The sequence below is a fragment of the Sinocyclocheilus rhinocerous genome, unplaced genomic scaffold (assembly GCF_001515625.1).
Source record: "Sinocyclocheilus rhinocerous isolate Xijiao unplaced genomic scaffold, SAMN03320098_v1.1 scaffold3946, whole genome shotgun sequence".
NCBI classification, from domain to species: Eukaryota; Metazoa; Chordata; class Actinopteri; order Cypriniformes; family Cyprinidae; genus Sinocyclocheilus; species Sinocyclocheilus rhinocerous.
The window spans coordinates 86,448-104,350 of NW_015642557.1; the positions used below are offsets into that span (position 1 = coordinate 86,448).

The window sequence follows — 17,903 nt, forward strand, 5'->3', positions numbered from 1 at the left end:
GGCTGTTCTTTTCAATTTATTGAAAGTCAAGTAAATTTGTAAAGCACTTTTCACACAGATGTAAAGAAATTCATAGTGATTTTGGCAACAATATAACGCCAGTTGAGCAATGCGACTACGAAGACGCTACAGAAACTGCAACACTTAAATGATGACTGGAGAATTCAAATTACTTTTCAGTGAAAGTCTGAATATACGTGGTTAATTTCAAACAGAGTAAAAATTATATATAAAAAAGGTGTGCCCACCAGGTTTTGCAATCAATTTTATTTTTATTTTTTTCCTTAAAAGTTTCCATTTATTGGGTACATTACTTTAATTGGTTTCAATATTTCATGAAAGGTGGAAAAAAGATCCCAGATCATTTTAATTTTTTTTACCTTTTAAAGCCATTTTATCAGTTTATAATATGTTTGTCAGTGATAGTGAGAATTTTGAAATATGTATGGCTTTGGTTTCAATTTACATCATTTTGATGCAGTGATAAACCTAATTCAGCAAGAATTACCATGAGGTGACGGGTATCACTGCCGTCATTAAATGACATACTGTATCATGGTTTAAGATTTTGGTCATATCATCCATCTGCAAGCATTTTCACTGAGAAGTCAACTGAAAGTCAAGCCATGACACTTTTATCCTTAGTCACCCAGTGTGCAATCAAAACTGTGACAGAGACAGGAAAGCAGGCCATATGACACATCTTCTGAAGCCATTCAACACCTTTGTTTGAGGACAGTCATTATTAACTAAACATCTTGACATGAAGAAATTAGGTCATAAGGGTTTGAAATGACAGAATTAATTAAATTAAATCTGTTAGATGATACTAGGCCTTCTCCTTCTGTAGATTTGCCATTCTTGACAGTTCCACACCAAAATGCGCAACCTGTGATGCAATTAACAAATTAAAACTCTAACTCTAACAGCTGAACGCAGAGCTAATCTCCACTAAAAAGTGTCATTAGATATGTGTAATAAAACGTGGGATTTGGTTAACTTTTGTAACGGCATACCTTCATGTCCTCTTTGCCAACTACGATATCCTCAGACCCGGGAACAGACTGCAAAGAGGGGATCTGTTGATACAGGTTAGGGAAGCACACCAGCGAACCAAGAACTGTCTGAGCCTCGATCCGTGGAGCCTGACAAGAGCATGAATGGAAAAAACACCGCATGAAGCTGTGTGCTTCTGTATGTAGTGTAGATGCAGATGTACTTATTTCAGGACTGACAGCAGCAGCAGCAATACCTCAAAGGAGTCAGTGTTGAGGACACGAGCAGCCGCGGTGATGAAGTCTCCCACCAGCATGGTGAAGCCCGGCAGACCCAGGAAAAAGAAGCGTGGTGAGCACCACCTAATCATCGTGTTCAACACATCCTGAGCACATCAGAACATGAAGGTGGAGGAACAAAAAAGAAATAATCAAATAATGATAATATGTTTGGCAGTGGTGGATGAAGTACACAAATCAAGTACTTGAACTTTTCCTTAAGTAAAAGCATAAAAGTGCTTGATTTTTATTGTACATAAGTAATACAATTAAAAAAGCACTGCTTGCTGAACCATGTTTACTTATTTAACAATTTTATACTACAATAAGGAAGACTAATGGATGAAGACACTGATTATGTACTGATCTGCACATAAGCATCATCTTATTTTATTACCAAAACATACACTATAAACACATTAAACTTCAATATACTATAATATTGATTTATCTTACTGCAATTCAAGTGTGCAAACAAGTGAAAATAACAAAATATACCATACAGTATTGAAAATAGTGCTGTCAAATCAATTAATCGTGATTAATCGCATCCAAAGTAAAAGTTTGTGTTTACATAATATACAGTATATGTGTGCACTGTATATTTATATGTAAATAAATTACACACACGTATATATTTAAGAAATATATGTAATTCACATTTCTATTTATGTATAATATAAATCATATACAGACATACATCCATCCATCCATACATACACACACACACACACATATATATACATACATGTATGAATATGACAGCACTAATTTAAAAATGAACAAAAAATGTGTAGTGTGAAATAGTATAAACATAGGCTACAAGTCACATGGGGCAACGCGTGTTAACATTTTTTAATACTCTTTTTTTTATATCACTTGAATCTGCTACAACAGCAGGAAAGAAGCATGTGCACAAATTTGTGCTATTTTTATGTTATTTATTGTTTTTACATACAAATGTGGACATGTCCACTATCAAGCATTTCATGCTATGGGTTTACACAACCTGCGTAGTTCACAAATAACTCAAGTATGTAATACGTATGTCAATATGTATGTGTCATGTAATCATGAATACTAAAATCCAGAATTAATAACTTATTTTTCACACCATCAGTCACATGCACACTCAAGCTCAAGTCAGACAGACATGAACAATTCAGTACCTTGGTAACTGACTCACTTTGACTAGATAATGACCTGTTCGGATCAATTCATGAATTAATCACTGACTGTGATTCGGTACAGATTCATAATCACAATTGGAACATAGCTATTGCGTTTCAGAGTGGATGTCTTCACTTCAAAATAATGAAGAACAAGATTTTTAATGAAATGTAATGCAGTGAAAGTGTGCTAAAGCAAAATTACTCTCAATAAATTACATGTATTTGAAAAATCTACAGTAAAACTATTTTGTACTGACAGATTGAAACTCGGGTTAACCGCATACAACAATTTGAGGCACAATCTCTAGACTTCATAAGTTATCTGAAGGTGTGAATCATTACATAACTCAGTGTATGCTTTAACCGCTTTATAAACCACCAACCATTTCGCCTCTCTCACATCAACAAACCACTGTGCCATGTGCACAAACAAACAAATGCATAAACAAACACGGCTGCTCCGTAACAGCCACATTCATCTACCTTAATTGAATCCTTTGTAAACACTGTCAGACGAAGAAAAAAAGAAAAACAATCTAGACAACCTAGCGGCATAAAAAAGTCCCGCTGAGAGGGAGATGTGAAATTGGTGGAAGCGGTGCATCTGCAGGGACATTTTACCCTCATTCTGCAATAACTGACCTTTGCAATGCTTAGCAACCAGTAGTAATTAAGCGCCACCAAACTGCTGCGTGATTACCCAAAATGAGCATTTTGTAGGAAGCGGCAATTCTGCAAAGCGGGACTATTATGCAGCAGTAAATACAGAAAACACAATCTGAATCTACAGCATGTGTGTCTGTGACAATTTAACATGGCCAAACGGTTTAAATTGTCCGAGCAGTGCAAGGACATTTATATGTACAGCCACATGGGTGAATGTGCCACGATTCGTCCTTTCCATCCGAAGACTCTAGATGTGTTGCAGCTCTTAGACAAATACCTCAATTTGTGACCTTTACATAACTCCATGTAGTCAGTGTGTATTTACTAAATCCAGCCAGCAGTCCAACACCTGTTGGCAGCGCTCTTATTTTGTTGACTTTTCTGTTCCTATAGCGGTGCACAAAGAAGGGTTTAATCATTATCTACAGCTTCAGTTTGATCAGGGTTCCTGCACAGAAACATTTCATAGCACAACATTTCACGTCCTTTGTACTACAGTAAAATAAATGCTTGTACTAATAATTAGTGGTCGACCGATATATCGCCATGGCCGATATATCGGCCGATATTTGGCATTTTTCATATATCGGCATCGGCCGATAAGTTTTTCTGTTTGGCCGATGCGTTCGTGGCAAAACACGCAATTATATCATTTAAACAAATCTTTGAATGACTAATGGACATTTAATTTCACAAACCTTGCAGACTTAGTCAAATCTAGTTGAGATCTTGTGAAGTGTGCATTTGTATCCTGCATGATCGCGTGTTCTCTGGGTGACGGTCGATCCGTGCAAATTGAATGCGGACAGGAGGAGAGTTCAGCTTCACTGGAGATGCGCGATCGACAAACTTTAAACTCGTGATTTCAAATTATGCTGCGCTTTATGCAGTTGCCCACTGTCATATTCATGTCATTTTCATTGCGTGCTGTATGTAAAATGAGTGTTACCTTGGCTTTATTTTGAAAAAAAATAAATAAATAAATATTCACACAAACTTCCCAGAATACTGAGTGCCCTGTTGGTTACCGTGTTTACTTCCTTTTTAATTAGATTTTTATTAAATATTTATTTATTTGTGAAAAATGCTTTGACAAAAATTTTACACTATTATTTTTAATCCATTTTCAAATTATTTCAAATTTCTTAAATATAAATGAAAATAAATAAAATTGTATCGGCTTTATATCGGCCACCCTGCTTTCCAAGATATCGGCAACGGCATCGGCAGTCAAAAAACCCATATCGGTCGACTACTACTAATAATTTATTTTAAACAATAAAACGTATTATACAGCAATAAATATTTATGTATGAATGACTCAAAGAGTTATTATATGCTGGTAATTCTATTTGTGAACCAGCAACTTTATCACCATAAAATTGACAATGCTTATTTATTTATTTATTCATATTTTATGATGCAGTGTTAATTACATGCACATCATTATTATTTTAACAGTAAATATGTGCCCATTAATCTTCAGTCAAATACATTCATTTCCCATCTTCCTCACAACAGCATCTCTTCTCTGATGAAGGCAGAGCAATAACTTTAGTTCTTTCTATCCAAGAATCTGCCAGGCACCCATTTAGTTTGCACTTTCTACAGTCCGATGGTCAAAGTCAAGTCCCACCCTTAGGAATGTCACAATGTGATTTTTTAACTGTACGATTATTGTCTGATTAACGAAAAAAAAAAATCAGCAAATTTACCTAACAATAAACCCGCCACACACATATCACAACTCAAGTTTTACTGCAGCATTTGCTATGACATACTTTTAACTGAAAACAAGTTACTGAACCTTAAAAAAAAAAACACTGTATGCCATTTTATTAATTATCCATAAAATAAAATGTAAATTAAAATACAGATAAACAAAATAAAAAAGAACTAACGTATTCACTGCATGTTTTTAAGCTTGACATTGCAAACATGAACCTTTTTGTTTGCCAAATTACAGAATCAGTAGATGTAGATTCAAAAGTGCTGTTGTCCATGCTCACAATCTATTGCAGTGTTTGAGCATCTATAGGATATCCAATAAACTCTCTTTGCGAGCTTACATTTTGCCAACAGTTGCAGAGAACTGTGCATTGTACTTGCACTACTGTGAGGTAGAGCACATAGTTGCACATATGATTTGAACTGTTATTAAATGTTCAGTGCACCAGAAAAGAATGATGTCACTGAACTGTGTTTGAATTGCAGCCCATATCCAACCCAATTCACATGGTTTTTGCAGTTGGCTGGCTGTTAAACTGTACTGTCGCGTGTCAGATGTGAACTCTAAACTTTAAAGGGCAACTATTATGCCCCTTTTTACAAGATGTAATATTGGTCTTGGGTGTCCCCAGGATACCCCACAGATGATTTATTATATATAACAAGTGAAAAATGTCTTTTTTGCGGGCGTGTCTAACGAAGAGCTGTTTTGGTGTGTATCACTTTAAATGCAAATGAGCTGCATATTCCTGCCCCGTCTTCAGAAGAGGGCGTGGTGTATACATCTCTGCTTTGCATACCTACAGCAATAAACAGCCGGTAGCTCTGAGAGCGAGAGAACCGATGTTCAGCTGTACATGTATGAACCGGAGTCAGACACAGAGAGACTCCAGCAGAAGAAACACCTATGAGAATGAACCAAGACGTCTCTGAATGGTTATTTGATACATTTATGTACTTGTAGAGTTTCCACAGCTCATTTGCAACGACGGATGAGCAACACACATTCACACAAATACTTCGATAACGTTCACTATGCGCTTTACCAAAATGACACGCACACAAATACGGTTAAAACGTTAGTTAAGCACTATAACGACATGATTTTGAGGCGCATTACCTTCAGAAATAAAAGTAATCCACTGCGTCTTCAGTGGCTCAGATGTTGGGAGACTCTTAGGTTCAGTCTTACATCCAAACACAGAACACCACAATTGTTTTTGAGGCATTGTTGACGTTACAGCTGCTCAAGCGCATACAACCAAACACAACTCGCTGAGAGCGGAAACTATGGTAATGCAGGACTAGGGGTGCTCCGACTGATCGGCTACCGATCACTATCGGCCGATAATCGCTTTGGGATGATTGATCGGCGGTCTCTAAAAAGGCAGATCTCATAAAACTGATCTCAAGCTGATGACGCTGCCGTGAGAGGTTTGGCTCGACATGCAGTGGCACCGTCTCAGTCTCTGTCCAGACTGTCCCCCCCCTCCACCCCTCAAATGAAAAAAAATAAATCCTCTTACAAGAGTCACCTAAGATAGGAATTAATTTTCAAAAATGAAATCCAGCCCCTGAATAAATAATAAATAATTCTACATGATAAAAATAGGGATTTAAAAAGATCGGTATCGGTGATCGGATCGGCAGATACTGCTTTCTGTGATCGGCCTCAAAAATCCTGATTGGAGCACCCCTATGCAGGACTGTCAGTCAGTGGCCGTGGCCTAAACAATGTGACATCACACTGCTCAGAGAATCAAAACGGCACGTCTGATGAGACTGATTTGGTTTAATGGGGATCAAAAAATAAGTGGGTGGATTTTTATCATTGTAGGGTGTTTGCGTTCACAAACCGCCAACACATATTTCTGTCCAAACACCATGTAAAAGTGGATTTTGCATAATAGGTGCCCTTTAACTTTAACAGCTCCATCAAGTGAGTGGTAAAACAACAGCAGAAGTGATGCACTTCTACACTACCGATCATGTTGTTTCTGAACTCCATCTGGCCTTCAAATCTGTTCCTATGTGGATTTGAATGAGACTTCAAGCCAACAGTGACACAAATATAATCTGTTTCGATTATTTATCAGGTACAGTACATGCCAAATTTTCTCAAGGAAAAAAAATCTCTCAACTAATGCTGTAAATGCTGTAAGAGAGTCAGTTGGTACTACATTACTGTACTGTTCTTCTCGCATGTACGAATGCAATTTAACAGTCAGCCAAACTCCATCCATAAAGTACAGATGAGTCAGGATTCATCTTAGTCTTCGTCATTTTAATAAGATGCCATTGAGATGTACATTATGAATTAGGAGTAAAACTGTAAAAAACAGTAAACAAACAATAATCAGAATAATTACACAACAACAACCAAAGAATATGCATACAAGCAGCTCTGAGACTTATATCTGAAAAAAGGCTCAAATGTTATCGATGTAATCAATTTACTTAAATGAGATTACCAGATAACCAAAAATAGCAACAAATTCAAATATTGACTCGTATAGAGAAATCGTCTTATCAAAGTAGAATGAAATCAACACATTGAGTGCCATATCAAATAAAAGCTAAGCTAACAGCTAGAGGCCATTACTAAAATTACATCAAATCAAAGTTTCGAAAGAATTTATCACAAATATGTGCAAATATATATAATCAAGCATTATGTAATGAATAATTAACTTACAGATGATGCTTTTACAGACAAAAAACAAAGGATGGCATCCAAAAATCGAGGAGAAACTGACTGGATGAGAAATGTGCTCTACTCTGAACTCACTTGGCGTAGAACTGCCACTAGATGGCGCCAAACCTATACAAGTGACAAACTTGGAGCAGAACAGACAAATTTTTTGAGCAGCTGATGTGTGATCTGATCTCTCCTTAGTACTCGTGGCCAGTAACGCTAAAGTGAAGTAGTTTTGCTTTTCTGTAGTTTTTTAATGGCTCTCGGTCATACCGACGACATTATCTGAGCAATCGAAGGCTGCGCATTTATTGCATGGACGGAGCAAAAATGTAAGTGTCTAAAGCATACGCACAGTTCCATTGAATGAGAAATGTGTTTTAACAATGTTAAAAAACCGAATGTACGAAGGAAACCCTTAAAATAACCACAGCTTTAAAGCAGCACTATGTAACTTTTGCTGCTCTAGCGGTCAATAAACAGAACTGCACACATCCCGGGGAAGAAAATTCCAACCGGACCTACTTCTCTAAGTTTATGTCTATGGCGATTCACGCAGGTAAGTAGAAGTAGTAGAAGTAGAGTTCGCAGTTGTGCGAACACAGGGACTTGGTACTCGCGCACCTCAGCCAGTTGGGCCTTCGGGTCAACTGGGATAAGAGCAAACTCTCCCCGACGCAGAGGATCTCTTTTCTCGGTATGGAGTTGGATTCGGTCGAATAGACAGCACGCCTTACGCAGGAATGTGCTCAGTCGGTGTTGACCTGCCTGGATATGTTCAAGAGCAGGACAGCGGTCCCACTGAAACAGTTTCAGAGGCTCCTGGGGCTTATGGCAGCTGCAGCGGCAGTCACGCCACTGGGGCTGCTTCATATGAGACCGCTTCAACACTGGCTTCATGGGCGAGTCCCGAGTTGGGCGTGGCAATGCGGCACTCACCGGGTATTAGACACACCGGCCTGCCGCCAAACCTTCGCCCCGTGGTCAGACCTTGCGTTTCTCCAGGCAGGAGTGCCCCTAGAACAGGTCTCCAGCCATGCAGTGGTTTACACGGATTCCTCTACCACCGGCTCGGTGGCCACGCACGACAGACATGCAGTGTCGGGGTTTGGACGGGTCCCCAACTGCACTGGCACATCAACTGCCTAGAGTTGTTAGCAGTATGCCTTGCCTTGAACTGTCTCAAAGGGCGCTTACGAGGCAAGCACATGCTGGTCCGAACGGACAACACGGCGACCGTTGCGTACAAGCGATTACTTGATACAAGATACGGATTGTAAAGGTGTACTCTTTCTTTTAACTTACCTTTGAATGTTTAGTCATGTTTATTTTGTGCTGAAACTGGTATTAATGTGGAGGAGATCGGTTCACGTGCGCCTCGCGCTGCTGCGTCTGTTGAACTGAGGCGCTACAGCGATCTGTCACTCCACATTAAACAGCGCCAAAACGGTATTTATTGTTTGAATACTGCAATACAATGGACAACATTTGAAATCTGAGACTTTGTTTCATATTAACAGTACCAAAGCACAACGCTTATTGCGATTTATTGGATGGGAAGTACCCTTCAATGTTCCGTCCATTAACTGAAAACAGGCTAGACTAATCGATTCTTGGGATTTAAGAATCGATATCGTTCCATAAAAATGAGAATCGATTAATATTGAGATATCGATATTTTTGACCCAGCCCTAGTGTGCAGATCCACAACAGTGGCCAAAAGCACTTTCGCTGCCTTTCCTGTCCAATCTCCATTGCAGCTCAACATTCAGGGAGCTCTTATTTTTTTGACCAAATAAAAAGAAACCGAAATGAAGAGTGTGGCACTCTTCGCAGCGTACGCAGCGCAGTGCCAGCACACACACCACTGGAGATCTGAACATGCATTATCATCAAAACCAAAAACAAACAAAACCTGTTTAGGGATAAAACCTAAAGAAAAAAAAGTTGAATGTATATTAGTCAAAATCAGATCAGTCTAACACTCTTTTGATTATTCAATAATGATTCTTTGTGAATGTTTATGAGAGAAGCATATTATCACATACAGAATCAGGCCGCTTTAGTGAGCCTTTACTGCATTCACAAGAATGAAAGACTGTTGCACCATCTAGTGGTCAACTGCATGATTTAAAAAAAACATCTTTTTAAATGGATTTTTCAGGTTAAATACTTAGGCCTAAGTTCTACAGACAGAATTTGTGGCACACCGTCAAATTAATTTCTTAAAATAAAAGATAAGAGAATGAAAAACAATACAGCAATGCATTTTCAATTAAATTCTAACAACAGCTTCGTTATTGAGTCTGTCTAAAACCCCTCTTTATTGGTGGATGTACTTTTTCTTGACGAGTATGATTTATGAATTCCTCTGGAGCTTCCACAACTCCTATGCCATGTCCCTTCCTGGTGTGTATGTATATATGTATACGCACATATATGCTTATAATCGATAATGTGCCAAACAGAAGTGTAAAACCAAGAACAGAACACAAGCAGGTTTAATAAAACATGCATGCAGAATCAGCTGTTACCTGATCGTCACTGGTGAAGCCTTTGTGCATGACGTGGTAGAGATGCACCAGGAAGTCACTGTTGGGCAGCACGTCCTGATGTTTGGTCATCATCTCACAGATCAGCTTATACGCCTGGAGCTTCCCAGCCTTGAACTCTGCCGGCAGCATGGTAGCCTGAACACACACATCATAAGTCATTCAGTATTCAATCTGCCTATTCCGATTCAACACAACAGCTCCAGAGTAAATACAGTAAAGCATGCCCAAATTAGCATTTTCATGACATCACTGGGCTATATCTGCATTCCACCTAGTACTTTACATCTGTTTGCTTCTCTCCTACACGCTGTGCTTATTTAAAAGACTGTTGCACCATCTAGTGGACAACTGCATGAAAAAAAAAAAACATCTTTTTAAATGGATTTTTCTGGTTAGGCCTAAGTTCTACAGACAGAATTTGTGGCACACCGTCAAATTAATTTCTTAAAATAAAAGATAAGAGAATGAAAAACAATACAGCAATGCATTTTCAATTAAATTCTAACAACAGCTTCGTTATTGAGTCTGTCTAAAACCCCTCTTTATTGGTGGATGTACTTTTTCTTGACGAGTATGATTTATGAATTCCTCTGGAGCTTCCACAACTCCTATGCCATGTCCCTTCCTGGTGTGTATGTATATATGTATACGCACATATATGCTTATAATCGATAATGTGCCAAACAGAAGTGTAAAACCAAGAACAGAACACAAGCAGGTTTAATAAAACATGCATGCAGAATCAGCTGTTACCTGATCGTCACTGGTGAAGCCTTTGTGCATGACGTGGTAGAGATGCACCAGGAAGTCACTGTTGGGCAGCACGTCCTGATGTTTGGTCATCATCTCACAGATCAGCTTATACGCCTGGAGCTTCCCAGCCTTGAACTCTGCCGGCAGCATGGTAGCCTGAACACACACATCATAAGTCATTCAGTATTCAATCTGCCTATTCCGATTCAACACAACAGCTCCAGAGTAAATACAGTAAAGCATGCCCAAATTAGCATTTTCATGACATCACTGGGCTATATCTGCATTCCACCTAGTACTTTACATCTGTTTGCTTCTCTCCTACACGCTGTGCTTATTTAATACAGATGAATTCCCAATAAAGGCCTGTTCACACCAAGAATGATAACCATAAAGAGAACTATATTAGCAATCTCACCAGTGCGTGGTAACGTTCTATTGCAGTTCTGTCATCTGCCACTTTAAATACTTTATTGATCAATCATCAGCTGGAAAAAATCATTCTGAAAGTGATTCCAAATATGAAGTTCCTCTATTTCATTATCGTTATAGTTGTGGTGTGGACTCCACTCTGTGGCTGTTCTTTTACATTTAGAATGATTATTAAAGCTATATCTGTATTGTTATCGTTACAGTTATATCATTCTGTTCTAATTTACATCTTGTTACCTTGAAAAGCCAGGAGGCCAGCATGCGCAGAGGAGGGATGAACAAGGGTCTGGCCACGGCTGTGTCTGCATCCACTCTGATCCCAAGATTATCTCTGATCTGAAACAGGAGTTTATGAAAGAGTTTGTCATCATTTAGTTTCTAAGGTAACTGTGAACCAGGCTTTGCAGGGAATGGAGGGAACCTACCTTGGCCAGCTTGTGCCAGAGCTCGTAGAGGTAACTGAAGACCTTGGCGTGGATGCGGGCACAGCGGATGCTGTTCACATCACCCAGAATCCCCAAGATCCTCCTCCAGAGAACGAAGGCCGAGTCGGCGTGCCAACCGGTCAAACTGCCGCCGGCGATGATGCTGATGTCATCAGCCAGAAACTCACTGCTGTCTGGAAGGAAGAGCAGACACACAGAGTGAGTACATCACAGGAAGTAAAAACTGAACTTTTAAGAAGAATGTCTTTCTATGCAAGGTGCACTTGGATAAGAAATAAATGGTGCTTGATTATCCATACATCATTTTTATTTTTATTTTTTAGAAAAAATCTTGTTCAAATGTGAGTCTCAATTCTGATCCTCAGGCTTTCGATGAAAGTTAATTTGTTCATCTCTCAATCATCATTGTATTGCATTGCATTATGTGTTTTGAACATACAACTAAGCATTTAAATATCCTCTTACTAAGACATATTATTAGAGATATATACTGATGACTGATATTTATATTGTTTTATGTAAGCTATACTGCTATATAGATCTCATCGATTTACATTACAAGCAGAATTTCATCTTACTTTTTGCTCATATTAATATCATCATCTGCAACAAACTGCATAATTCTGCTCAGTTTGTGTCTGAAGTACTTGCCTGCTGACGTATGAGCTCCACAATCTCACTCTATCATACTATATGAGCCATAAAATCTCATAAAACACTAAGTAAAACACTAGAATATGGAAATAACTTTTATTGTACCTTCTGATCACATTGCAAAAAGCTCTTCCTTTGGGTTTTTATGTCTTGTTTTTTTAGTTCAAATGTCTAAAGATTCTTAAATCAAGATACATGCACTTGAGAAACACTTGTTTCATGAGAAAATGATAAAAATGAAGTGAGATTATGATTAAAACATGAACAAATATTTGCCACTGGGCTCAAATAAAAAATAAAAAATAAAAGTTTTATACTCCATTGACAGATATTTGTTCTTGTTTTAAGCATAAACTCACTTAATATCTTCAGTTTGCATATCTAGGAAATGTACCTTGATTTAAAGTTGTTTAGTTGCTACTAAATGTTGCAGTATATGCACCATTTAATGCCATGACTTTATGAATTTAGGATTTTCTGCTCCGATTCAAGACCCAAATGATATCACACAATCATACAATTTAATTTAAAGGAAAAACACACATATATAACAATTGTAAACTTTTTTGTATACCGTTTACTTTGTTCTAAGTTCTGTCTAAGAATGAATAAGACAGAACTGTTACACAGAGACAGCAAGCTGATGAAGATGGGAATGGGAGCTCCTAGACACAGTCAAAATAAAAGTCCCACTTCTGACACATCGGCCAAACAGAAATCAGACAATGCCAATAATAAAAAAATAAAGCCACATACTACTAAACCTAGTGATAACGCCATGTTCCTGTCCATGAAGAGCATTTCAAATGAGTTATTTATGAGGTTTCATTTTGGTTAAAATGTTGTCTTAGAAGAAGGCTGCCTATGTGAAGGTTTGGAAACATGTTTCCTTCGATGGATGGAGGCAGAGTGAAGTACACAAAATGAGTTTGGTCTGAGGGAGGTTGAGAGGATGAGTGCAATACCCAGATGGTGAGGCACATTCATGGCATCCTCCAGGAGCTGAGGGCCCTCACAGCAGCCATGAGGAACGAGGAGAGCCGGAGACACTGGGGGACAGTGAGGAGGGGCGGCACAATCTGACCCTACACAACAACACAGTGATGGATGGAAGGGTGGTGGAATCACATTTCACACAAACAGGGAAATCAAACACACTTAAGACACACTAGGCACAACAGCTGATCCTGATATAATCATCGAATAATCAGTAGCAGATGCTAGGATGATTTAAAGCAGTGCTTCTCCACCTTACTCAAAGGCCCGACACTTCTCTGAAAATAAACTTCAGGATTACAGGCATTTCGAATGTGCTTCAAGGCTTTGGCTCTTTTTAACCACTGAATTTACATGCCTTTTACAATCGTTTGTGATTTACTAAATAAAGCGGCGGTCACACTAAACTTCAATCATGCAATATTTCTTTGGACACTGCAACGGGTCATGATATAACGTCACACTCTGCGGTCTCTTTTTTAAATCATAAATTCAACATAAAAAATAATAAAATGTAAAAATGCATACAAAAAATATTATTACTGTCTCCCACAGTCATGTATCTTATAAACGTAAGATTTTTTTTCTACACACAATTTTAATCCAATGAATGTATAGTCATTATAAAAAATGTCTAAAAAAATGTCACTATATCCAGGTTTTCCAAGGCACTGGAAATTAAAAGTTGCTGACAGGATGAATTAAAATAAGAACTAGCTTCATTTTGTTGTTGTTGTTTTAGCTTATTTTCATGATACCCTTTTCCTTTTTTACATTATTTGTATCACCCTGACTCCCCTTGGACATTAGTGGGCCTCGGGCTCCTGGTTGAGAACCACTGATTTAAAGGAATGTTCTGGGTTAAATTCATCTACTGACAGCACTGGTGGTAACCTAGTCTATGGATAATAAACTGGTAACAAATACTGTGCACAATTTTTTTTATTTATCTTTTATGTGCCTATATGACATGTATATAAGGTGTTTTATCTGCCATCAGCCAACCCACTCTCTAATCATCGTAGTTAGCCATAGAAAAATGTACATTTATAAACCATTCACATTAATCTCATGCTAATATGTATAATGTTTAAGTTTCAATAAAGTGTGATGAATTGTCTATTTGTAATGTTTATTCTGGTGCTGTACAATCACCTTACAGACTTCCAGTGCAAGTGTGTTGCATTTTTTCAAACTGGCAATCACTGACAGAATCCCACAGATGCTGCTGTATTTAGCCCCGGACTATTCCTTTCATCATATGCCGTTCTGCTATTATCTTCATTATAAATACTGAGATCAGAGTAGTGGGCAAGAACAACAAGAACATCAAGAACAAGACAACTTTCACAGAGTGGTGTGACAGCTACTGCTGTGGGTTGACACAGATGAGACACATGAGTGCTGGGTAGGATCAAGGTTCAGAGGGGATGATCTGTGCTGAGTTCTGGTACCTGCCAGTGCTTCAGTGTGGCTGAGCAGGAGGCTCCTCTGGCTCACTGTATCCACGGTAGCGCTCATGCTCATGTCATGTGTAGAGGGAGAGTCCGGCTCCTCCTCAACCGCATGCCACGCCAGCAGACCCACCTCAGCATCGTTCAGATAACCATTAGACGTCTCACTGCTCACACTCTCACCTGACAGAGGAGAGGTTATACTGACATTAATATTTATTACACGGCTCTCTGAAATGCTTGATTCTAAATGGCCAGTTACAACATTTTGGGGGCTCTTATTCGGGGGATAGATGGATACATAGATGATATATAGATAGATATCTTTTGATTGATAGGCAAAAAAGAATACAAGAAAGAAAGATGAACAATATTTCTGTAAAAAAAAATAGTGAAAGATGCCAGGAGTGATCGTTGGACAGAGCTCACTTTTCTCCCGCAGTTTAATCTTCAGGAATGCTGGAGCTCCGTCTGCTGGATAATCCAGATCTGCTGGACTGCTGCTCCGCCGGATCAGAATCTGAGAATATCCACAAAACTCCAATACAATTAGCATGTGAAGAATCATTTACTGAATCAAAGGCAATGCAATGTTACTGACCGTGGGTGCATCGCTCTCTCTTTTCCTTGTAGAGCTGCTCTCTGACACAGACTCATTTCTCTTCTGACCTGTGTTTCATACCAGTAGCCCACATATCAGAAATCATGCTACCTATGACTTTCAAGCAAATTCCTTCAAGCAAGTCTACAGCAGACTAATTCTTAGTTTATGTTGCTAATACGACAACTGTGCAAACAATCCACTGCATATATGTTCATGTTATTTGTTTAATGGCATCTTTTTGCTAAGTACTATGAATAAACATCAGTATCACTAATAACAATCCCTCCACAGTCTTATCTGTCCCTCCCTTCTCAATACAAAAGTTCACAAATACATAGTGCTTTGCGCCACTGCTTTGGCAAAGCATCGCAATATGGCTCAGTGCAATTTGCAGAAGGCTGAGATTGATTTAAATAGGCATACAGTCTATCTGCATTTCAAAGCAATTTGTAAACCTGCTTTCATAGAAACTGCAGTTGTACACACAAACAAAAGCTCTTGAAAGTGAATTTATATACTTGTCACAAAATAATCATTTTTACATTTACATTTGTTTTATAGTGCAGTCGCATTACAATAGTTATACTGTCTTAGTGATAACAATAAAAAAGTTTTTAGTTCCAGGTTTTAAGCCAATGATAAACATACTTCATTTTGTTCAATTTGGTCAAAGGAGAGAAAAAAAAAATGCAGCTCTTCATTTTATATATAGAGTTAGTCTAATAATGTACTGGGGCAGATATTTAGTAGTCCTCCTAACATCTGATTTCACCAGTAGATTTAAACAAGTACATTATTTTTGAGGGTATCTACCTATAATAATTCAAATGAATAGAATCACTATACTAAATCACAAAAACAACTACCACAACACACAATATCATAACAGTCAAAAACTGTAGATGTACAGTATGTTATGAGTGACGTCTGTGTCTAACTCAATTCTGTATTTTCAGCAAATCAGACAAATATTGATGAATAATATATGTTGGTGTCAAACATATTTACAGATAATTGTCTCATAGTGTCTCCAAGCATATGATGAGTATTAGTAGTGCAACTCAAATAGAAATAAACAAATTGTAAATACACTGCAAATACAACATGCTGTTTTGGTTTCATGTGGAGATTCATGTGATTCTACATCATTTTAAACACATACTCTACTGTATGCAAAAAGTACTCTTCACGAAAAACATTCATTTCTAAAGCCCTACAGTCATGAGTCTATGAGTGTGTGTAATGTGTGTGATTGTGTGGGTACCTGGGAAGGTGTCAGTGATCTGCTGTGTGATGTCAGAGGTGCTACTGCTGCGGGGCAGAGGACTGTCTCCATCCCCCATCTCACATTCAGACAGCTGACACTCCTCCACATCTAGTGGACGAACACACACACCGTCACCAATGCTGCACCTGACACGATCACCATGCTTATCAGAACTCACAAGAAACACTTTCTATTTATGGGCCCTCTACTTATTTAGCATTTTTATACTAACAGGGCAAACATGCATGCTGAAAATCTGATCATAAACTGTGGTTCAATAATCAAGTGGAGCGCACTAATGGAAATCACCTTTTGTATTTGCATGATGATAGAGAATCGAATAAAAGAGGTTATATAGTGCACTTATACAGCTGCATTTTATTAATTGCGGCTTTCCATTTAGTCTGTGAGGGTTTCAATCTCATTGGTGGTCTACAAAGTTTGTATACTCCTGCAAACACACTAAAGTAGGGATGTTCATTTTAACCGGTTAACCGTTAACCGACCGTAAGAATTTTGACCGATTAATACAATCAGTTAAACGGTAAAAAAGTAAAGTAAGTAAAGTAATAAAAAAGTATTTATTTATTTTTTCAGTAATTTATTAAAATATTTAAAAAGGTTTGCTGCATGGTTAAAATATGCTACGCGTATACATTTTTTTGTTTGTTTTTTTAGAGAAAAAAACCATAAGTCGCTTATAAGTCGCATTTTATTATTTCATTCAGAAATAGGCCTAATGCCGACGCGAAATGTTTACAAACATTATAATAAACATCGTAAACATAGCTAGGCTATTTTAGTTCCCCTCACTCCACAACAAAGCCTTTCAATTAACAGTATTTAGAAAATAACAAGAATTAAAAATATAAGAAGCTATAGCAATATAAACGACAAGCCAAAACGAAATAATTTAGGCTAAAGCAAAACTGAAACCAACGTTGGGGCTCTCATTCGACACAGAATCAAATGTTTCCGTATTCGCGATGTATTTGAATGCCAAATTATTATTTATGTAGCCTACTTCACTCGCGTTCCATATCCACGTAAAGCAAAATGTTTAGCATAACATCACGGCGGTACGGTGATAACACTTAATGGCACAGACTTTACTACATATTTGAACTGAGCAGTGTGTTTTTTTCCATATGTTTGACTGACTGTATTTTATTATGATAATGAACAGGCTGCATTGTCAAGGTAGCAA

The 17,903-nt window shown here is 38.0% G+C and overlaps 1 protein-coding gene across 1 annotated transcript in view; it reads right to left on the minus strand.

Annotated features, from left to right (window-relative positions):
* The window catches only part of LOC107756195 (ral GTPase-activating protein subunit alpha-2-like), a 43,004-nt gene that overhangs the window by 23,836 nt on the left and 1,265 nt on the right, over positions 1–17,903 (minus strand). Inside the window, exons 2-10 of the mRNA XM_016573225.1 lie at positions 16,694–16,804; positions 15,427–15,494; positions 15,255–15,345; positions 14,826–15,008; positions 11,701–11,894; positions 11,513–11,611; positions 10,844–10,999; positions 1,253–1,381; positions 1,017–1,145 (exon numbers count right to left, since the gene is read on the minus strand). Coding sequence (XP_016428711.1) covers positions 1,017–1,145; positions 1,253–1,381; positions 10,844–10,999; positions 11,513–11,611; positions 11,701–11,894; positions 14,826–15,008; positions 15,255–15,345; positions 15,427–15,494; positions 16,694–16,804 — 1,160 coding nt within the window. The remainder of the gene's footprint in view (positions 1–1,016; positions 1,146–1,252; positions 1,382–10,843; positions 11,000–11,512; positions 11,612–11,700; positions 11,895–14,825; positions 15,009–15,254; positions 15,346–15,426; positions 15,495–16,693; positions 16,805–17,903) is intronic.